Source organism: Zalophus californianus, chromosome 7 (assembly GCF_009762305.2).
Source record: "Zalophus californianus isolate mZalCal1 chromosome 7, mZalCal1.pri.v2, whole genome shotgun sequence".
Classification (NCBI taxonomy): Eukaryota; Metazoa; Chordata; class Mammalia; order Carnivora; family Otariidae; genus Zalophus; species Zalophus californianus.
The window spans coordinates 123,153,792-123,176,935 of NC_045601.1; the positions used below are offsets into that span (position 1 = coordinate 123,153,792).

Consider the following 23,144-nt stretch of genomic DNA (forward strand, 5'->3'; position numbering starts at 1 on the left):
AGGAGACATCCAGGTTACGGAGAAAAATCTGCCGCTGCCCTACTCAGAGTGTGTGCTGGAACTCGGATATTAGGGGCTGAACTATGTCCCCTTGCCCCAAACCCCAAAGCCTCAAATGTTGAGCCCTGACCCTTCATACCTCAGAACGTGACTGTATTTGGAGATAGGGCCTTTACAGAGGTAATTAACTTAAAATGAGGTCACTGGGATGGGCCTTAATCCAACAGGACTGGTGTCCTTGTAAAAAGAGACTAGACCACAGATGCACACAGAGGGAAGCCCATGTGAGGACCCAGGGAGGAGACAGCATGCACAAGCCAGGGAGAGAGGCCTCAGAAGGTCCAGCCCTGCTGACACTTGATCTCAGACTTCCAGAGTTTAGACCCGAGAGGCGCTAAATGTCTGTTAGGCCCCCCACCCCCAGCCCATCTGTGGTACTTGTTATGCAGCCCGAGCTGACTGAGACTCTGGGGAACCATCTGAACGGAGCAGGTGGTGGAAAGGATTCTCGAAGGAGAAGAGCAACCAGCGGAGCACAAGAAAAATCTGGAAAAGCAGCCTCCCCCCCGCCAATCCCAAGGAGACAGTGTCAAGGACTGAGCAGTCACCGGCAACACCCCGCAGAGGCTGACCGATTTCGCCGAAGCAGTCCCAGGGATCTGGCATCAGGCAGGCTTGACACCATCTGGGACGCAGAGACCGTGAGGCCCGGCAGGCAAGGCAGGGACGCTGGGCGAAGCCGGCGCCTCCCAAGAGCACGGACACACAGACAGGGCGAGGGCCGTAGCTCCTGGGATGTGGCCAGGCTTATGACGGGGGCTTGGCGAGGGCTCTCATGGAGGCCCACACCAACATGCGTGCTCCAGGGGCAGCATGTGGCGGCTGGACAGAAGCCAAGAGGCCTGCCATAGGGGTCCTGAGGACACAGTGCCACACAGTGCCAGCCTGGGCCCCGGGGGTTCTTCTGCCCTGGGTCTCTACTCTCGTTTCTCCATTACAAACCTCAAATAACTCATTGTCTACTGGGGGAAAACCCAACCGATCCCCAAGGATGGACCGTGGGGGCCTGGGCAGTCGGGCCCCAAGTTCTGCTGCAGGTGTCCCCCTCCGCACCCTGCACTCGTCCCTTCCCAGGCTGTGTTAGCTCCTCTGCAGACGAGGTCCTTTCTATCTTTCAAGACCCCAGCCCTCCTTCAGGGCCCAGCTCAAAGCCGCAGCACCTGGCTCTCCCGCTCATGGTGGGAACTCCCGGGGCCGAGCACATACCTCGTGGGCTTTCCTGGGCCTGTGCACTTCTGCACCCCTCACCCTCAGCTCCCGGCCCTCATGCGCTCCACTCAGCTGGTCCCACGCTGGGCCTAGAATCCTCCATTTACCAACTGTCTTGGCTACACCACGAGCTCCTTCTTCAGGGCAGAGACCCTCTTCTACCCATCTGTGTCACCCACCCAAGGTGGAGCAGAAGGCCTGCCTACAGAGCAGATGTTCTGACAGAAGGACCAGAGCCAGGCACCACACAAGTGACTGCAGAAATCACCTCCAACAGGGGAGGGGAGGGATGAAGGGGTTGTACGAAGGGTCTTCAAAAAGTAGAACGACACCTATGTCCACAGCAGCATTATTTCCAACAGCCAAAAGGTGGAAGCAACCCACCGGTCCATCAGTGGATGAATGGGTAAATAAAATGTGGTCTATACCTAGCATGGAATATGGTTCGGCCTTAAAAAAGGAAGGAAATTCTGACACATGCTACAACGTGGATGAACCCCGAGAACATTCCACTAAGTAAAATAAAGCCAGTCACAAAAGAACAAGGACTAGAATGGCTCCGCTGAGGTGAGGTCCCTGGAGTAGTCAGATTCAGAGAGAGAAAGTGCAGTGGTGGTTGCCAGGGGCAGGGGCAGGGGGAGGCGGAGGGGGCTGGGCACTTAGCCGTGAATGGGGACAGAGTTTCAGTTTGGAAAGATGACAAAGCCCTGGAGATGGATGGTGGTGATGGCTGCACAACACACTGTGACTGTGTTTCATCCCACTCGGTTGTACACGTAAACATGGTTAAAATGGTACATTTTATGTTATGTGGATTTTACCACAATTAAAAAAAAAACTTTTTAAAAAGTAGGACAAAAACTTTGTGTTCACTGCAAATGCTCATGTATATTCATTGGAGAACAGTGGAGTTCCTCAGTATGTAACAATCAAGGGTGCCCAATTTGTAAAGCATCTTTTAAACACAGAGAGAAAAAGCAGCTTTTAATCTAATCTGGGAGGAAACACTCTGTAGTGCAAATTACTATGCTGAGTGCATAACCCAGCCATAATTTAATATGACCACTGGGACGTCTGAGCTGCTTGATGCCGGCATCATCTCCTTTGCACTTTTTCTTTAAATGATACCAAGAAAAGTGTGACTGTTTGCTTTTGGCAGAATTAGAGAAAGGACTGACCACCCTCTCCATTTAAAAAAAAATAAAATAAAAGGCGGACGAACACTTAAGTAGCATTCCTATGACTTAACATTCTTTACCACACATTCCTATGACTCAGCTGTTTGGTTCACTGCTCAGATAAGTAAACCAACTGTCTCACTTCTGGGGCAGTGTTTTCAAGTGTAAGAAGGCTCCCTCCATGGCTCCTTCTTGCTGCTGCATACCTTGAGCAAACTAAACATTCAACACAAAACTGGCTAGGGCTTTGTGAAGCTGTTCCCTGGGAAAAACAGACGCACAAAAAGTATGTTGCACCTGACTACAAGACATCTAGAAAAAGATATAAAACACAACCAAGGCACAGAGAAGCAGAAAAGACACTGAAAAATCAGGAAGAAAGACTTGCAAGGGCTCGGGGATCCTTGCTTAGCTCTGCAGCCGTGAGAGCTGGCTTTGCGAGAGACAACGGACTGGAGCCCCCACAGAAGCACCACCGTTCAGAAGGGCCCACATCCGGCTTAAAGCTAGGCTGTCACTGTCTTGATCTTAATAATTTTTTGGACGAGGGGTTCTGCATTTTCATTTTGCACTGGGCCCCACAAATGATGTAGCTGGTCCTGAGACCAGCAGAAAGGTTTGGAAAAACAGACACTCACCCTGTGTGGGGCCAGGGGTAGGGGGAACGATGTGTAAAACTGTTTCAGTGACTGCCAAGGGCTTGTTCCAAGCTCCCTCTGCGCCCTGGAGCTAATAACTGAGACCATGTATCACTGTTTCCAGAAAAGAAGCCTCAGGAGGAGTATCCCTGCTAATTCCATACTAAGCTTAAGTGGCCAGGTAAGTTATATCCTGAGTCTTTGGGAAGAAAAAGAATACTTTTAAGTATGTAATGGTTCAATCAACAATGTTCAATTATTCTCGATTAATTGCCAAAAAGATTCATCTCTAACCCCTCCCACCCCAATGAAGAATAGCTACTACCACCCCCTGCCACATGGTCTGCAGGAGACCCCCAGTGCTGGGTAACCACATCCTCTACTCTGAAACCTGCCTGGACATCAGATTTGCACCCAGGAATCTGGAATGGACAGAGGAATGCAGCGCCTCCGTGATCGGTGCCTGACCAGGTAAGCATAAGCATGGGCAAAGTCAGTGTGTAGAGGGAACAAAGCTGACCTCTGGAGAAAGGGCCGAGAGCACACGTAACTCCTGACAGAAGGGCGGTGGCACCAGGGCTCCTGATTCAACACCCCCCCCCTTACAATTTTCTGGTTTCAGATCCCACCCTAGGTTCCCTGAGCCATTCCTGCATCTTTCCGATACATTTCTTTTCTATTTTGTTAATGTAATGTGAAATTTGTTTTCCTCACTTGCAACCAGGAGTCATATAAGAGGTTTTGTAGAATCTAATCCTGTGCAAATGGAGTGGCCTCGGGCAGTATTCTATTTCAGCAGTGATTTATTTTAGGGGAACCCAGCTCAATCAGTCAATAACCATTGCCCCTCCTTCCTAGAAATAGAGGCCTTGCCAATCTCTAGGTCACTTGTTTGGAGGAACATCTGCCTACACATAATGACCAGCACTGAGCAGCCTTGAGCAAATGAAAGGACAAGCCCCAAGTCACAGATGATCAAGGTCTGAAGGCTAGAGGCCGGTCACTGCCCTCCCATGACAAGTCAGCAAGGACAGTGTTCGGGGTGGGTGGGGCAGCCCTCGGGAGGGGCCTGGCCCTCTGTCCAGTTTCCACCTGCCCCTGAGGTGAGCTCTCTGACCCCGGCCATTGAGGTCCAAAGCTACCACCAACCCCTCTAAAATTCCACGGTTTCTCTCATCCATTGTCACCAGCAGAGCCAGCCCAGACTTTTTAACACGTGTAGATGGTTCTCCATCCCACGGCATGACCTCAAGTTCCTGAGCCAAGACCTCTGTGGGGGTGTGAAGCCCCTGGCAGAAACCCGCTCTCCGGTTCCTCGAGGTAGGCCAGAAAAGCCTTTTCCTTTTCAGATCCTTTGGAGCCCTGTGACCAGTGACCTGAAAACAAAGCCATTACATGGTCTTGTTCATCAGACTAGAGGTCTGTTGTGGTCAGACTCCTCAGGCCACCCTGGATTCCTGCGTCCTGGAGGAAGGCACACCTGGCCCCCCACGTGATGGGTTTCTGGGCGCAGGGGAGGGGACAGGCACCTCGGAGTGCCCAAGGAATAACTCACCCTCCCAGGTGTGGCCTATCGGCTCCTCCCCACCGAAGTATTTCTCAGATGACTCATTCGACTCATTCGGCTGGTCCTCAGCCCCACACACAGGAGGGAGAATGGCATCTGAGCTTCCCAGCTTCCTCGGGTTTGCAGGGAGCCTGGGGGGAGGGCGGTGGGCTCCCCCCGGCTGTTCTCATTCTAGCCTCCCGGGAAGGCGAGCAATGACCCGCTTTCCCAAAGATAAAGCTCATGGAGCTCTACCTGTGACCCTCACGGCTGTTGTTATTACCTGCTGGTCCTCAGCAGCCGTCAGGACCTGAACCCACTCCTGCCAGACGAAAAAGCCCTCCTTGCTCTTTCATGGTTGCAGATTCAGGTGAGCCCAGAGGGTCTCAGGGAAGACCTCGTGGGTAGAAGACGCGTCAGACACAGCTCCGGGGGGAAGAGGGGCAGGGTGCACTCTGACCAGCACACAGCTGGGGTGAGGACAGAGAGACCAGTCTGAGGGCTGGAGAGCAGAGTGAGGATGAGCAGGTACGGAGGAGGAACAGGGACGCACTGGCTGAAGGAAGGAGGAGAGGGCGTCCCTGCCAAGCGGGCCGGCCAGGCAGAAGGAGCAGAGCTCAGCGCAATCTGCCCAGAAAGGCGCCCTGCCCAAGCCCACCGACCCCACCCCAGCGCGCAGCTCCCAATGGCCGGGACCCTTCCTTCTCAGGCGGCCACAGGACGGCCATCCCTGACAGGCTGGACAAAAGGAACAAGCCCGCCAGTGCTTGCTGGTTCCTCTCCCCCAGCGGAGGCTGCCCCTGGGCAGAGGCAAGAACACCCTGCAGGGTGAGGGGAGCTAGATTCTAGCCCCTGCAGAGCTCGTGGCTCTGGATACGTCAGCGACACCCCCTACATTCACTCCAGCCTCAGTCTTCTCATCTGTAAACTGAGGACTTTGGACGAAGAGATCATATTATATGCTAGCAGAGCCCAGGACGATTTTTTTTTTTTTTTAAACCTACATTAGGCATTTGGTAAAGGTAAAGCTGGTTGAATCGAAGTAAACTCTAGACTGATGGTTTCCTATGTCAGGGTCTTTCGGCTTTGTGCAAATTCAATTTGCACTCCCCCCTTTTGAGCAGGAGGGCAGAGAAAATGCTGGAACACTCCAAAGGGCCAGTGCTGCTTCCTAGCAATAGCCCTGGAAAGAGGCTTCAGGGCCCACTTGCCCCAAGTCTGGCCTGGACCTGCAGCTGCAATGCGATTTCCCACAGCTTCTCCTCAGAACCTCTTCTTGGGCTGGCCAGCCTCCTTCCCACAGCCCAAACCACCCAATTTCCCCAGAACCTTCAGTCAGGCGACCTCTCTGCATCAAACGCTCTGCACCCTCCCCTCTGCCTCTCCAAAGACTCCCCATGCTAGCTCCCCTTCTCCACAGGCTCTGCCTTGCTGCCCTCCATCCCAATTCATCCCCTCAGCTGACTCAGGTCATCTCACGGCCCATGTTCCATAGCCACCCCTCCCCACGTTCCCACCTTCACTGCCTCCCAGCAATTCTAAGCTCTCACATACCACAGGACCCTTGCAAATGCATTCTCTCTCCTCCCTCTCCCACGCAAACCTAAGATCTCAACTCAGATGTCATTTGCACTCAGAGACCAGTCAGTGTAGGCCAGGCTTTTTGTTCTAGTCTTTCATTTCCCTTTCTTTCCACACACTTAATTCCATGTGTAATTAAAGGCATTATTATTAATTAGTTAAGGTGTGCCTCCCTCATTAGTCTATAAGCTCTATGGGAGTGGAGCTGTCTACACCTGTCTTTCTATCCTGAATACATAGCACAAAGCTTGGCCCAAAAGAGGGACTCATCTATGAATGGAAGGAAGGAGAAAAGTTTAAAAAAAAAAAAAAAGGGGAAAGGAGTGGCCTAGGGTCACACTTAGTGGCCTAAGGATCATTTAACAATTGGATCTCTGCAGAAAACATAAAACCCCGAGGTGTAGTGTTTGCCAATTCCATGGTGTAGACGCTCCCACCATGGCTGCCTCGAAGCCACCAACAGAGAAGTGCACACTGGCTCAGAGTCGGCAGAGGCCAAGCGGCTCAAGCTCACTGCTGGTTTGTGGCAACGCCAGGACTGACATTCAGAAAGCCCATCGCGGTTTCAAATGACATCAACTTTTGACTCAATCCTAGTTTGGACTGAAGGCCAAAATGAATTGAGACTTGCAAAAAATGCTACAGACAAAAGAGGAAAAAGAGGGGGGGGGGGAAGGAGAAAAAAGAGGTTTTGCAGCCAGCTCAGAACAAGAAGATGGAGGAAAGGTGAGCCCCACGGCGTGGGGTAGAGTGTTGGCTCCCAAAAGATGACAAGGGTTGCTTAACAACCGTTTAGCTTCTGGTCTTCCCACTGGCGTCGCTGCCAAATGCAGTGTTTAGGATGTCGCTAGGAGCAAGTCAAAGCCTGCATGAAATGCGGGTTATATCCAGGGGCCTAATATTTATTTCCCTTTCTAGCAATTTATCCTACTAGCTTAATCCAAGCAAAAAGGGTATCTGAGACACCAAATGACACAGAGGTACCAAGATCAAAAAAATATAAGAAGAAAGTATGGGTCTTTTTCTAATATTCCGGGATTATGGAAGCCCTAAATCTAATGCAAAACACAGAAACCCTAACAGAAAAGATTAATTTGACTCTATACAAGCCAAAAGTTTCTGCATAACAAACACACCATAAAAAAAAAAAAAAAAAAAAAAAAAAGACAAACAAAGAGCCAGGGGAGAAACATTTACAAGACATCCAGAGAGTTAATTTACCTTCTGCTTGGAGCACTTCCATGGTAACTTTTGTATACTCCTCCCCCAAAACACACACATAGGCAAAGAACCTCAGGAGGGCAGTTGAAAGAAAAGGAAACAAATGGCTCAAAAAATTTCGGAGACATGTTTAACCTCCGCCCTAACAAGAGGAATGCAAATTACAACAACCACCAAATACACCGCACAGATCCAATGAGGAGACCTTTCAAAGTGTGGTTAAGTCCTTGGTGAGGGAGGGTATAGGGAACAGGACCTCCAGCTTGACGGATGGAAGTGGAAATTGGTAAGATCTCTAGAGAGAGCACTTAACAACATCTATTAAAATAAAAATGTAGCCTACTTTGACCCTCCACTTTTAAGAATTTCATACATGCCAGGGCACCTGGGTGGCTCAGTTGGTTAAGCAACTGCCTTTGACTCAGGTCATGATCCTGGAGTCCCGGGATCGAGTCCCACGTCGGGCTCCCTGCTCAGCGGGGAGTCTGCTTCTCCCTCTGACCCTCTTCCCTCTCGTGCACTCTATCTCTCATTCTCTCTCTCTCTCTCAAATAAATAAATAAAATCTTTAAAAAAAAAAAAAGAATTTCATGCATGCCAGAATTTCATTACATATTATATAACAGCAAAGACTGGAAACAACCGCAGCACCCCCTTGGTAGGTGACTACTTAAATAAATTATGGCTTGCCCATACAATGGAATACTATGCAGACATAATATTACAGAAGCAAAATGAGGGGCTCTCTCACTGGTGATAGGCATCTATCCCTGACAGTGGTGGAAACAGGCATAGAACAATGTATGTATTATGTCATTGTTTGTGAGAGACAAATATATAAATGAAAATATACTTAGACTATTTCTAGAAGGATACATAAGAAACTGGTAACCATGGTTGCTTCTGAAGAGGGAAACTGGAGGCAGAGATGGAAGTCAATGTTACTATTACTGTCTGCTTTCTGTACGTGTGCATACATTATCTACTGGCCAATCTCTAAAAAGACAGCTGCATAAAGATGTTCACTGCTGTGTTGCATACACTAGACAAAATAAATCAACCACCACTGGGATGACCTGACACTGGGTTATTTTTAAAATATTACTATTGCAATGAAATTGTAATTATTTTTAATCCTAATTAAATTGTACTGAATCACTTTAAATACTTCTAGACTTGAGCCCCAGAAAAAGAATACAAATTACTTCCCAGGATATTTAAACAACTCTCAGATGTACTTACAGGACGAAAGCCAGAAATCTTTGAGAATTCATGGAGAACAGAAGAAGTATAAGACGACTGGGGACAAACATCCCAAACTTTATATAAAGAAAAAGAATGGAGCTTAGAAAGTTTAGCAGCTGACATTGATTTTTGGCAACATTTCAAGGGCTCTTCAAGGAAGCGGTGAGCACTGGAAACCAAGGAGGATTCACTCAGAACAACGCAGGATAATGATGCAAATTATTAAGAGAAATATTTTAAAGTCAGCCGTACTGTGTTTTTTTAACCTTGTGTAAATCTTTAGACAATTTGAGCTGCCTGGGGATGCTGGTGTGGGACAGGGAGCCATGTCCGGCCTCAGTTCCCCCAGAGCTGACCTCTAAGTGACTCAGAACTTTGTTAGATTTGTTTCGGAAAGGCATGGCTGGGAGATAAAATGCAGAGCTATGAATGTCCCTGGGAAGTTGAACACAGGGTTCAAGGTACACAGCTCCTGGCCCACTCTCGGTATGTGTTAACTGAATATCCAAGAGAATGCTCAGTGTTAAGACTGGCCTTGGATTATTCAACATTCACAAAAGGAAGTAACATAATAAAAGGAAACGTTTGGAAAACTTTATAGGGTTGCACAAAAGAAAGGTGCATTATTATTAATTTGAAGGCATTGAAAATTTTGGAACAAATAACAAAGACCAAGGCACAAAACAGAAATAAGCAGATACTAACAGGAGACATCTAATGTCTAATGACCCAAAACTATTACGAAAAAACCTAAATTGTGTGCCATGTCACAGAAGCGTAGCCTGAGAAATCCTTGACAATGCAATCCCACAAAGATTTGGTGACTGTGGTCTTGAGATAGAAGCTTGTCGTGTTTACTGAAAGCCTTCATGCATCAACTGCAGGCTTTGTTAGTGAAAGCACAGTGTCCATCCATGCTCCCTTTTAGTTAGGGAACACAGGGCCTGCCAGGCTGTGTTCTGAGTGTTTAAGAGACACTCATGCCAAGGGGAGCAATCAGCATGGCAAATTCTGTCATGTGTGGAACGGCGGAAGTAGCCGGAGATTTTTTAGCCAGGAAAGAAACTTGGGTATTCTCCAATATCTGAACACCTATTATATAAAGGAAAAAGAATCCTTCAGAGGAGCAAGCCATGCAAATAGGCATGAGATGGCCTGAGATATAGTCACCCCAAAACATGCTTGTCTGCATGGAGTGAGGTGCCTAGTCAATGGGGCCCTCCCTTCCCATCCTGGAAGGGGTACCCATGTCAGGGATGTTGATCAGGAGACGAGAGAGGCTTGTCAGCCTGAAGATCCCTTTTAACTACAATAACCTGGGATTCTAACTGGCTTGGTAGCTGGTGCTATTACAGCCTATATGTGATAGGCTGTGCACTGCATATGACATACATTAATGATATATATTTATGTTTGTAATACAATATATATCTGTAATAAAATGCATATATATATAACACAGTAAAACATAATATATGTCTGGCAGTTTTTCTGTATCCCCTCCCCCCCCAACATTTAGGGATAGAATAGGACACTTATTGGACGGGCACATACAGGCTGAGGGAAATTGAATGACAGAGACATTGTGGGAGATTATTTTCAAGTGGCTAAAGGTACGGAGTGGGGAAAGAGGGTACAAAAGGCAACTTCTCAGACCCTGAACTTTCATCCACTGACGGAAGGTGACACTTTGCACTTCTGCTCTTACGAACCAAGCTGACAGGCACCTGACCTCTAGAACTGCGCACCCATCACAGTATACGGTCCATATTTGTGCATCTGTGGGCACATCCAGCTGAAGCTGAAAGGCGGCCTTAGTATATGCCAAATGTGCTTAAAGAGCTCTTTAAGGCTTTTGTTATGGACTCGAACACTGTGGAAGGACAGTCCTTTATTTAGATCTTACTTGTGCGAGAAAATCAGTACGTCCTTTCTAGTCTTTATCTCACAAGAAAACGCATCTCTAACTATTGTCCTGAGGTCTTCAGCTCCCAGTCTTGCCCTCTCAGCTACAGGTAAGCATGACAGAGCTCTGAAGCAGCCCCAAACCACAGGGCACACGTTGCTGCCATCTTTGACCCTCCTTAGTGCAAATTTAGAAAAACTGGCCAGCTCTCCACTGTGCCTTTAAAGCCTGTTTTCAAGGACCTATTTTAGTCCTCCCAGCCCCACCATCCGGCGGTCCCTGGGCCCCCACCACCAGGATAATGATGCTCTATCCCACCTCCTAACTTTCAAGTTCCCCTCGCCTCTGACCCCAGGACAGAGCACCCTCTAAACACGTTTGCTTTGGTCTCTACTATTCCTCCTCTACTTTAAAAAGGGGTTTAAAGTATTTGAAAATGTCGCCAAATCCTTACTTGCACAGACATACAAAGGGTGTTAAAAGAGTCACTGTAGTCATTGTTCTGATTTTTTTCCATGCCGGTAACAAAACAAAAACAAAAACAAATGTTGCCCCGCATGGATGGGAAACAGAGTCACAGGAACACATTTGGAAAGGAGGGGCGCTGGGGCTGGGGCTGCGGGGTGTCAAGGTGAACCAAGCCTGAAGGATCTTTCCCATTAACATCTAATCCTGTCAGTTCCCACAGGACAGATCATTTCTTGCCAGGTTGGTACAAGATTAAAACAATGATTATGATGATGTAAGAGTTTCATCTTACACATCCATGAGCTACAACTGTTTACTAACACTCATTTGGGGGGAAAAAGCACATGCACACTGTCACACTTCAGTCTCACGTTTAAACAAAGCATTTAAAACTCAGAACTGCCCAGAAGGGGAGGGGAGGTCTACACCTACTTTGAAATGCAAATTAGTTATTTAAAACACAGAAGGGACAAAAAACCCAAACTGCTTAATAAGTGTCTCTTGTGTGTTAAGAAAAATCAGAAAATACAGAGGTCTTCGGGATTGATTTTTCTGCCCGCCACACAGCTCCTCTCAAAAACCACTGCTGCTCATTTCACACAATGCAGTACCTCTGCCAGAGGGGCTCCTTCTGGACTCTGAGCAAGGCGGTTGCTCAGCTAAAGCCTCCCAGGGTCTCGATGCTTCAGACAAAAGCAGCTGCTATGTGGGAGCGGCGGTGGTCCCGGGATACAAAACAAATTCTTAGTTTCCTTCCTATACTCTAGAGATATTCCTGAAGTCCCCTGAGGGAACACTGGAGTGGCAAAATCTAAAGTCAAAAATAGCAAATCTTTGGAGAGGAATGAGCATGATGAGAAGGAAAAGGGAATTTGCAAAAGCTCTTTGCTTCTGTGGCTCTTAACTTGGGTTCTTTAGCTGGCTTTAGCCTGTTTGCAAAACCCAGCACGGGATGACTGTGGTCTGCCAGAAAGAAGAACATCTGGGAATATGACATTAGTCCCATGGGTAGATATTTCTTTGTGGGAGACCACAAAGCCTGGCAGAAGACTAGAACCGACGTCCTGGCTCCGGGCATCAGACCTTGAATGAGGCGAGTCTTCCAGAGCTGGCTGGCTGACAGGTCAGCGGCCTCACCTTTCTCCAGGGCCACCCCTGCCTGAATGAGTATAACAGCTGGAAGGGTAGGGGAAGGGAGCTCAAGTCATTTTCGGGGGAGGGGCTCTCTTTCCAAATGTGCACTCGGGCAGGAGTTTGGGTGCAAACTAGGAAAGGCCATGGAGCCCCCTTAGGGTTGGGAGGCAGCTGCCCCGAGAAAGGCAGGGAAAAGCCCCCGCCTCACACCCAGGCAAATGCATCTCGTTTGGGGGACGGAGGATTAAACCAATGCCAGATGCATGTACACACAGGCTAGCATCGCTTTAAGGGACCTCCGAGGGAAGGGTGGAGGAGATTCAGGAGTGAAAGGCTTAGGAGAAGGACGCGGGGCCAGGGCGGGCGCAGCCCTTACCTTGCTGACCACGTTTTGGACGAGGCCTGTGCGGATGCCGTAGTCCCACGCGTGGCAGTCGCAGTTGGAGGCGTTGTCCCCCTTGTCCGGAGGGGACGGCAGGGGTGGCGTGTCACCCCCGTCCGCGCCGCTGCCGTTGCTAAGGTTGCCCGCGGCCCCCCAGGAGGCAGTGGAGAAGGGGGTGGTCGGGGGGCTGGTCCAGTTGGCCACGTCGCCGGCGTCCCACCGGCCGGTGGCGGTGACCCCCGCCAGCTCCGCGCCTTTGCCCGCCCCGCGGCACCAGAAGTTCGGCTGGTCCAAGAGGAAAGAGTCCGAGAACTGGCTAAAGCCGATGAACAGCGCCGGGATCCAGGTGAGCAGCACGAGGGTCTTCTGGTAGCCCCCGCCCAGGCCCCCGAGGAAGGGGAGCACCGACCCATCGTAGTCCAGCAACAGGAGGCTCGGGGCCGCCGCCGCCGAGCTGCAGCCCGGGTGCGGGCCGGCGGCGGCGGGATGCGGGGCGGGCAGCGGCTGGATCTCCCCGCCACCGCCGCCGGGGCCCGCGCGTCCCCCGAGGGGCGCCGAGGCCGCCGCGTCCCCGGGCGGTAGGGAGCCGTTCTCCTCGGCCGGGGACGGCTGCCGCCCGGGCCCGCCGCCCGCCGCCTCGCGCCGCCGGTCTATCGCCATGGCCGGGGCCCACGGCGCCCGCAGAGGCGCATAGAAGCGCGGCGGAGGCTCCCGCGGGCGCCCCGGGCAGAGCGCGCCGGGCCGGGCGCCCGCAGCCGCCGCCGCCGCCGCCGCCGCGGAGGAGGGCCCGCGGCTCGAGAGAGAGCGCTCGGCCGCCCCGGCTGCTTCAGTCCGCCCCCATGTCCCCGGCCCCGACCCTGCGCCCCGGGCGCTGCGGCCCCGCTCGGGCGCCGGGCAGAGAGCGGGCAGAGGCCGGCCCGGGCCCTCAGCCGCCGCCGCTCATCGGCTCCGCGGCCCGGGCGCCGGCGGCCGAGGCCGCCGCTCTCCGCTGCTCCGCGCCGGCCGCAGGAGGAGGAGCGGGCGCCGCGCCTAAGTCGGGCGGCTCGGTGCCCTGCGGACAGCTGTGCGGGCGGCGCGGGCGGCGCGGGCGGCGGTGCGGGCGGCGCGGGCGGCGGTGCGGGCAGCGTCCGCTTCTACCCCGGAGCCCGGGATGTATTTATCCGGCCTCGGGCGCCTCCCGGAAGCCGCGAGCTCGGGTTCCAGGCTGCCGAGCCGGCCGCGCTCTCCAGCCCCGCGAGCCGGCCTCCCTCCTCCTCCTCCTCCCCTGCCCCCCGGCCCGCCCCCTCTCCCCCCTCCGAGGTGGAGGTAACCGCGGCACCTGCTGCGCCCTGCTCCTGAGCGCGAGCGCCCCCTCCAGCCGGGACGCGCCGCCGCCGCCGCCGCCGCGGGATCCACGGGAGGGGGCGGGGAAACGGGACACCCCGCGCCTGCCTGGCTGGAGGATCCCCTGTTGTTCCCCTTCCGCGCCGGGCAAGGCGGGGGAGGAGCAGGCGCGTGGAGCGGCGGGCGCGGGTGGGTTGGGGGTCCCGGAGGAGTCGGCTTGAGCGCTGAGCGTGTGAGGGGGTTTGTCTTCGAGGCTCGGCTCCCGAAGCCGCGAGGGGTTTCCACCCACCCCCGTGTGCCGGGTCTCGGTGACCTCTGCTCGCTTCAGAGGCGCCCACTACCCGCTGTCCACACCCCACTCCCGGTCCTGAGCCCAAAGTCGCTAGCATTCGGGAGCAAACCCCTCGCACTTTTTTAGGGGTTCAGATAATGGTTGATTTTTGTGTCCGCGGAGCAGTGTCAAGAATGCGCATTGGCCAATTGCAGGTCGCTGGTCACCCGCAGTGTCGGGTCACCGGCAACCGATCGCGGCACCTAACTCCCAAATCGCCATGTCTTCCCCACTCCAAAATGCATATGCTGTGTAAGTACAATGCTGGAAGGATACATCGCCCGCACGAGTTACACTGTATACACATAAACGTGAATGGTGATGGTGTTCCCCACCCCCTCCCCAAGATCTTGAATTCACGTTTCGAACGCCAAGTGCACAGGCGCACCCATCTATATCCACACACATGAAGACAAACCTCTCCCACCTCTCCCGTGCTCCAGCTCGAACCTTGCCCAGCCAGCACTATATAAATAACACCAGCCCTGCGGCAAACGGCTGCATTAGCATATTTCCTCCTGCACCCGGGCCTGGCAGAAATGAGAATAGCGTGGCACCTTTCACCCCGGCGTCTCCACGTGCTGGAGACATTTCACATTCTGAGAAGTTTATTAATGGAAGTCTTAGAGCGATCCATTTCCAATATGATTTGGGGGGGGAAATGTGAAAGACATGCTTTTGCTTTACAAAGGAATACACTCTCAGCTACGCATACCGAATGTATTCGTTTGCATTTCAATTATTCGCTTACATTTTTAACCTGCAGTTCTTTTTTGTTGTGGGCATCAAGTGCTTACTACTAAAATACTGGCACATCCGCGAAAATTATTTCTGAAGTCTGTTAGTGAGCTGGGCCTTGGGGATGGGAGGAGGTCATGAACTTTTCTGAGTAGCTGAGAAGGGGAGATTAGATAATTGTGGGCTAAAGGGGCCCATGGGGCTGCAGAAGATACCAAACCTCTGAGAAATGGGTCTCCAAACCCGCACATGTTTAAAGAGCTTTTGGGGGGTGATAGGACACATTGTATAGTAATGATTTATTTTCCAAGTTCATATTATTTATTACCTTGATTTTTTTTTTCTTTTTTCCCCTCTCTCCCTTAGAAGAGATAATAAATACAAAGTGTTTACCATGCCCAGAACAGAGAAAGTACTTAATAAATGTTAGCTGCATCTTATTACCACCACAATTACTATTCTATAAAATTTCCATTTTATTTCTGAATTTAAATATAACTTTACAATTATTTATTTCCTCTTTAGCGGCTGATGTTTCCAGTAGAGTTCTATTTTGTGTTGGGCCCTACCTCTGTACCCCAAAGGCGCAAGGACCCATTTCTTTTCTTAGAAATCATCACAAAATAAGCATTGCCAGTGACCTTGATGGTTATTCCAGTCATAATAATAAATAATGTTGAACTCTGCAGGGTTAGTTTTCAAATACACACTGTCATTCAGTCCTCATGAAACCCCCAAGAGGTGGGTCTCCCAGACAAAGCTCTAAAGGTGAAATGTCTACCAGATCAAAGAGTTGGCCCACAGCAGAGCCAGAAAATGGGCTTTGAACCCAGACCTTCTGACTGGACATTCCAGGGTGTCTATTTTAACATGCAGGGACAGATTATAATACCATAGGAAGAGTTTGGGTTTTTTTTTTTAATTTTTTTTGAAAAATTTTATTTTTAAGTAACCTCTACACCCGTTGTGGGGCTCAAACTCACAACCCCGAGATCAATAGTCGCACACTCCACCAACTGAGCCAGCCAAGCACCCCAGGAAGGGTTTTAAGAGGTATTTGTTAATATGCATTTTTAGGTTGGGAGAAACCCTAACCCTGGGGTGAAATTTCATTGCCAAGCTGCTATTAGTCCTTGTCCCAAAAAGGTGATAAAAATCCTCAAATGGGGGGCAGTTAAGTTCAGTCGGTTAAGCATCTGCCTTCTGCTTGGTTCAGGTCATGATCTCGGGGTCCTGGAATGGAGCCCTACATGGTATCCCTGCTCAATGGGGAGTCTGCTTCTCCCTCTCCCTCTGCCCCTCCCCCAGGCTTGTGCGTGCCCTCTCTCTCAAATACATAAATAAATAAAATCTTTTAAAAAAATCCTCAAATGGTACAGTCCCAGAATTAAGAGGCACACTAGAAAATGGTACCCTCTAAGATGCAAGCTAAAAGGAACCAACATAAAATGTTTGCAATTAGCCATCTGCAGTGCTGACCCAGCCCTGACTTACCTTGTAATTAAGTTCCTGATTAGATTAGAGGTTTGACTAAATCCCTCTCAGATCAACATGTTCCCTGCCCCAAATGTAGTCAAGATCAAAAAGTAACTAATTTAAATTAAACTGCCCTTCAATTAAGACATATCACAAATGACTTCTTAGAGGAACCTAGAATGCAAAGAGCGAAGAAGAGGAATTTGACACTCTGATAACCTCCAGGGTAAGTATTTAGGTTCACCAGCTAGTATGGGGCAGCCTATCAGGCACCCACTATCATATTACCCTCTTTTACTTTTCTGGGTGGTAGCTATCGAGTGCTAGTTTTCTCATTTACTTCTTTATTTACTACCTCCTACATCTAGACAGGTCCTTCGTATTTGTACTCAGCTGTATTTCTGGAGCCTAAAACAGTGCTTGGCACATGCAAGGCGCTCAATACACTCAAGACACTCAATTTGCTAAATATCAGGTTATTATCACTTAATATTATCATCAAGTTTCCTACAACTCTGTTTACTTTGATTCTTAAGTCACCAAGCAACCTTTTCCTATTTGCTTAGCCTCTCAGATAGAGTGCTCAGATCAGCCAGCATGAGAATCCATTTGAACAATTATATTTCTTATTATAAGTTATTGTGGTCAATGGGTTCGCTCCCTGTATGAAGTTCTTGGGTGCGGTTATCAGCTTGCAGACGATTGGACTGGAAGCCAAATGCAGCTCACAGACCACACACAATGTTCCCAGAAAAATAATTGTCAACGTTTGAAAATTGACTTCATTGTCCTATCTTTAAAAACCTTTTCCTTTCTGGGCACCTGGGTGGCTCAGTTGGTTAAGCGACTGCCTTTGGCTCAGGTCATGAGGGATCGAGTCCTGCATCGGGCTCCCTGCTCGGCGAGGAGCCTGCTTCTCCCTCTGACCCTCCCCCGTCTCATGTACTCTCTCTCTCTCTCTCTCTCTCTCGTTCTTGCTCTCTCAAATAAATAAATCCTTAAAAAATAAAAATTAAAAAAAAAAACCTTTCCCTTTCTGTAGCCCTTCGGAGCTCACATCTGTGTGTTCATGTTTTTTATTTATACTTGAAATGAATTAATAAAGCCGATTTTATCTTTAAAATTTACTCTTGAATTTTGTTACTCAACACTGTGAAGAAGCTGAGCCATTCTCTCTTGCTTTGAAAGCATGTTAAATAATCTATCAGTTTGCAATCTCCTAAAAATTGAGAAAATAAAGAAATGAAAGATACCACCTAATCACGAATACACTTGAACAATTTTATTTCCTTGGAGATAACGGGAGGGAAAAAAATGTAGCTTACTTCTAAAGTTGATAGAAATCGAATTTTAAGTCCTCCATAATTCTGTAAAAGTGAGTTCGAAGGAATTGATTGGTGTCAGGGTTAATTAACTTAGAATGTATAATACTAGTCATAGCAAATGGATTTCACATTAATTTTACTTGTATGTTCACTTTTTAAAAAATTTATTTCCATTATCTCTACACCCAACATAGGGCTTGAACTCACAACCCTGAGATCATGAGTAACACGCTCTTCTGACTGAGCCAGCCAGGCACCGCTATATGTTCATGTTTTTTATTTATACTTGAAATATAGATAGATACCACAGTTTGGAATATCACGTGTCTTTCTTTTTTCTTACCACAGTTTGACCTCTCTCTTTCAAGTAGTTGTTTGAAAGTAGGTTATCTTGATTTGGGTGGGGGGTAGGAAAAAGTGGTATGAAATTACTTCAAACTCTAAATGTGTATACTTGAACATTACTTACATCATCCTTTGACTTTTGGAACATTAACTCTGACTTTCGAACAAGGAATTTGACATTTACAAGACCTATCATAAACGAAAATGAAAAAGCTACTTTTGTTCCATGGCAGAAGTAATAAAAATTTCACGTAATCTGTCCAAAGGAAAACTGCAGGTAATATCTTAAGAAAAACTTATTCAGTGAGTACTGCCAAATTCATCCTTCCTGATCAAAAGGCCAAGTAAACGAAATAACAAAATGAAGATAAGGCTTCCATGCGAACAGCTATTCAATTGTGTGATTGATAAGGCCGAATTACTTTTAAAGGCTTGGTCAAAATTTAATTTTGAGCTCCTTTAATTGAGTTAAAAAACAATTAGTATAACAAATCAATCTAGAATTTGATGTTGGCTTCTGTTTGCTACAATCACAGATGTCACATTTGCCTTATTGTGTTTAAGAATGTTCTTTGTCACACACACACACACAAAGGATAGGTAGGGTGCCAGGACTGACAGATGAACATTATATGTTTAATTCCAGCATAGAAACAGCCTCTGTTGCTTGGGAGAATCCTCCCAAAATTTGCACATGAACCTCAGGTTTCAAGTATGGATGTTGGGGCTTTCAGCAATGAATAGGCAATCTGAAGATAATCATTGCCAGGAGAGTTTGTGGGAACAAAAATCAAATAACAAAGGTTTAGAGAAAGAGACTTTCACTTCCGAAGATAGATAAAATAATGCTCTTTAAAGAACACTTTTCCCCTCTTTCCCTACTAATCCTAAATCGAGATGAAGAAAAACTCACTACTGGATGGTCTAGGTGTTCTAGCCAAATCTAAATCTATTAAGCTGATTTCCTTCAAGGACTAGAAGCTAGAAGAGTATGAGAGTAAGGAATAATCCCAAATGAGGTAAATCATAGACCGAGAATATACTTTCCGAGGCAAAACGTTTTAACTAAAAAAAATTTTTAGATTTTTTTTTGTCTCTAATAAGGTTCGTTTGAATTTATGGCTATTAGATAGTCCTGAAGAACCTCTTGTATTTAAAAAATTAGCCATATATGCATATTATTGTCACTGTAAACTGTGGGCCACTGAATAGTGCTTTGAATAAAAATTTAGTGTTTCTATAGCAAAATAATATATAAATATATAAAGTCACTGAAGCATTTTTTGTTAACAATATTTTTAAAAACAAAACTAAGTTTTTAAACTCAAGTAAAACACCTTTGCTCTTTCAAAAGGTTATTTAACACCCCAGTAGCAATGAGCACACCTAGTACCAATTCTTGGTTTCTAATACCATTCTCCAGTAAAAGGAACCAACGCTCCTTGGAGAGATGGTTGATTCTAGGACTGGGGCAGGAAATATACAAGATGAGCCCAGGGTGCCTTGTAGTGCCTCAAAGTAAGAAACTGCTGACTGTCCCCCCACCCCCCGCCCCTGACCCCAGTGACAGGGTTGTGTCACAGGAAACAACCGAAAAGAGCTCCTAATTTGAATAACAAAATGAAATAGTGTTGTATAGTGACCCAAAGTCTAAAATAACTACTCATATAAATCCATACTGATATAAATAAATGATGGAATAAAGAAAGAAATGGGAAGATGAGACAAATCTCCCAAGCAGAAGAATCCCAAAGAATGTATGTAGATATACAGCCCTTGAGGAGGTCAAGTGTGACTCTCGAGAGCGGGCTATACAGCGTATTTCTTTCCAAAATGGAGCGTATGGAAAGGGAGGGGGAAAAGATAGAGAAAAGCTACAGCGGAGAAACCTGATAATTACTACCTCAGTTAGGTGACCAAGATCAACATCAACAGTGATAAGACATGTTGATAGCATGTAGCCTCCATAGGATGTGATGAAAACAGCTCTTTATCTCTGTCATCTTCCTCCCCAAAACCCATAACCCCAGTTTAACCATGAGGAGAACATCAGACAAGTCCCAATTGCAGAACATTCTAGAAAATACCTGACCAGTACTAAAAACTGTCCAGGTGACTAAAAGCAAGGAAAGTTTGAGAACCTATCACAGCCAAGAGGAGGCTAAGGAGACATGATGATCAAAGTGTAATGTGGCATTCTGGAAGGGATCCTGGAATAGAAAAAGGACATTAGGTAAACGCTAAGAAAATCTGAGTGAACTATAAAATTCAATTAATAAAAATTTTTCAATATTGGTTCATTAGTTGTGACAAAGATAAGATGATAATAATAGGGGAAATTAGATGTGTGGCATATGGGAACTGTCTGTCCTATCTTTGCAACTTTTTCTAGAAGTTGAAAACTGTTCTAGGGCACCTGGGTGGCTCCGTCAGTTAAGCATCTGCCTTCAGCTCAGGTCATGATCCCAGGGTCCTGGGATCAAGTCCCACATCAGGCTCCTTGCTCAGCAGGGAGTCTGCTTCTCCCTCTGCCCCCACCCCCACCCCCGCCTCTGCTCATGCACGCTCTCTCTCTCTCTCTCTCTCAAAAATAAATAAATAAAATCTTTTTTAAAAGTCTAAAACTATTCTAAAATAAACACTTTTGTTTAAAAAACGAGGTGATTTAACAGTCTTTTCAAGAATTAATATTTCATTGAAGTGTAAGTCAGTAACTTTGCTCTGTACAGGTCCTATCTCTGTGATGATATTTTGAATCAAATAAAGATTTAATGGTTTGTAACCCAAAGTTGATGGGGGAGCAGAAGAAAATGTAAATAACTGAAAAATAAATGTTAATAAAAGCTTGTTATAGTAATTGATTTTTTAAAATACTCTAAAACATTAAAAGATACCACCAGCAAACTTGTCAGCTGGGGTCCAGGCTCTGCTCTGTCTAACAGGCCAGCCAGCCCAGGGGAACCTCAAGCCCCATCTGGGAAACCTGGCAACTATCACTTCGTCTCAATTCCCCTTTCATTTGAGTTACATTCCCATATTTTGTCATGTTTTCATCATAGACATAGAAATGCACTGAAACCAAGTTTCCCTTTAACTTGTCAGAGATATTTTCTTCCTGTCTTGTTAACCTCCTCAAAAGTTCCATTTCTTTAAAGTTAACATAGAACCTGTAGGGAGGCAGCAAAATACATGCATATGGAAGAACCAGCACACTTTTAGGTATGGCCTGTAGCCTCCAGCTTAATGGTCTTCGACAGTCTTTTTATCAGCCAGAAAGTGTTAAGCATATAAATTTAAGGGCATTCAAGTAAAACTCCATTTTCTAGGATGTGTCCCTAAAGGGCAGGGCTCCTGATTTATATGTCTCAACAGCCCCACTGCCTGTCACAGGGCCTGGCACTCCATAAATATTTGGGGAATGAATGAATGAATGAAGAATGGGACGATAGCATTTTGTCAGGGAGAGAAGAGGAAAGAGTGTATTCCAAGTTGAAGGGACAGTAGGAATGAAAATTCAAAGGTAGTAGCGAGAATTGCATATGTGGAAAATTTTATGGACCTCACGGCATTTCTACGATAATATTATGTATTAATATAATTTATAATAATATAGTATTTATAGACTAAAATTTGATGATACTGTTTTAAATATAAACACTATGAGTCTTGAAGTTAAGAAAATCCTAGGGAGGGGCACCTGGGTGGCTCATTCGGTTAAGTGTCTACGTTCCCCTCAGGTCATGATCCCGGGGTCCTGGGATGGAGCCCCGTGCTGCGCTTTGTGCTCAGCGGGGAACCTGATTCTCCCTCTCCCTCTGCCTGCTTCCCGCTGCTCATGCTCTGTCTCTCCCTCTCATAAATAAAATCTTTAAAAAACAAAAGAAAAGAAAAGGAAATCCTAAGGAAATACCTCATTAAAAAAAAACTTTATGGAGGTATATTTTACATAGACATTTTAAATGTACAGTTTCTTGATGTATTCACCTATGAGACCATCACCCCAATCAAGATACAAAACATTTCACTCACCCAAAAAAGGTCTGTTGTGCCTCTTTGCAACCAATCCCCCCACCCCACACGTGACCTTGGCAACTACTGAACTGCTTTCTCTCACTATAGATAAGTTTTTCCTGTTCTAGAACTTACGATAAATGGAACTAGACAGCACATGCTCTCTTGTGCCTAGCTTCTTTTACTCAGCATGACACGTATGAGGTTCACCCACATGTTGTTGCATGTCTCAGTATTTTATTCCTTTTTATTCATTGCTGAGTATTGTTCCATTGCATGACTATGCTAGAACTTGTTATCCATTCTGTTAACGGATGTTTGGGTTGTTTCCAGTTTGGGGCTACTTTGAACAAAGCTTCTATGAACCTTTGTCTATGGTTCTTCATATAGACATGTTTTCATTTCTCCTGGGTAAATATCTGGGAGTAGAGTTGTACAATAAGTCATGTCTCATTTTTTGAAAATGATACCTTGGAGGTCACCAACCCACAAAAATTGTCTTATGGCCACTATTAAACAAAGAATCCAGGGCTGGCAAGGGCATCATCTGAGCTAGCATGGAACAGCTTACATGTTTATGAAATTAGAAAAACGCTTGTATTCTTTGAGAACACAAGTAACAATGAAGAGATGCCACAGAATATGCTGGTTAGTGAGTCTAAAATTAAAGTGAATTCTTTACACGTCAGTATCTGTAAAGTGATTTATTTTAGGCAGCATCCTAGGGTCTCATCATACTTCCTTACATAGCAAAACATGTATAGGATATTACCAATACTGTCAGGGCATTAGTATTTTTTTCATACCCAAACTATAGAAAACCCAAGGCAAACTGACTTATGCAAAAAAGGGACTGTATTGGCTTATGTAACCAGAAAGATCAAGGCTTGCATGGCTTTAGACATGGCTAAATCCTGGTCTGTTTCCACCTCTTGGATTTCTTTTCTTCTCTGTGACCTTCATTCTTAGGCTCTGTGTGGTGTTTCCCCGGCTCGCCCTTGGCGGCTCCAACAGGAAGAGAATGCCT

The 23,144-nt window shown here is 47.2% G+C and overlaps 1 protein-coding gene across 8 annotated transcripts in view; it reads right to left on the reverse strand.

Moving 5' to 3' along the window:
* The window catches only part of SLC22A23 (solute carrier family 22 member 23), a 173,167-nt gene extending 159,535 nt beyond the window's left edge, over positions 1-13,632 (reverse strand). For 3 of the 8 annotated variants that reach the window (XM_035728520.1, XM_035728521.1, XM_035728519.1), the window contains exon 1: positions 12,563-13,632. In XM_035728520.1, the coding sequence (XP_035584413.1) occupies positions 12,563-13,228 (666 nt within the window). In that variant the 5' untranslated portion in view covers positions 13,229-13,632. The remainder of the gene's footprint in view (positions 1-12,562) is intronic. The other 5 variants (XM_035728517.1, XM_027601949.2, XM_027601948.2 and 2 more) reach the window with 5 other exon arrangements.
* Positions 13,633-23,144: the final 9,512 nt, after the last annotated feature.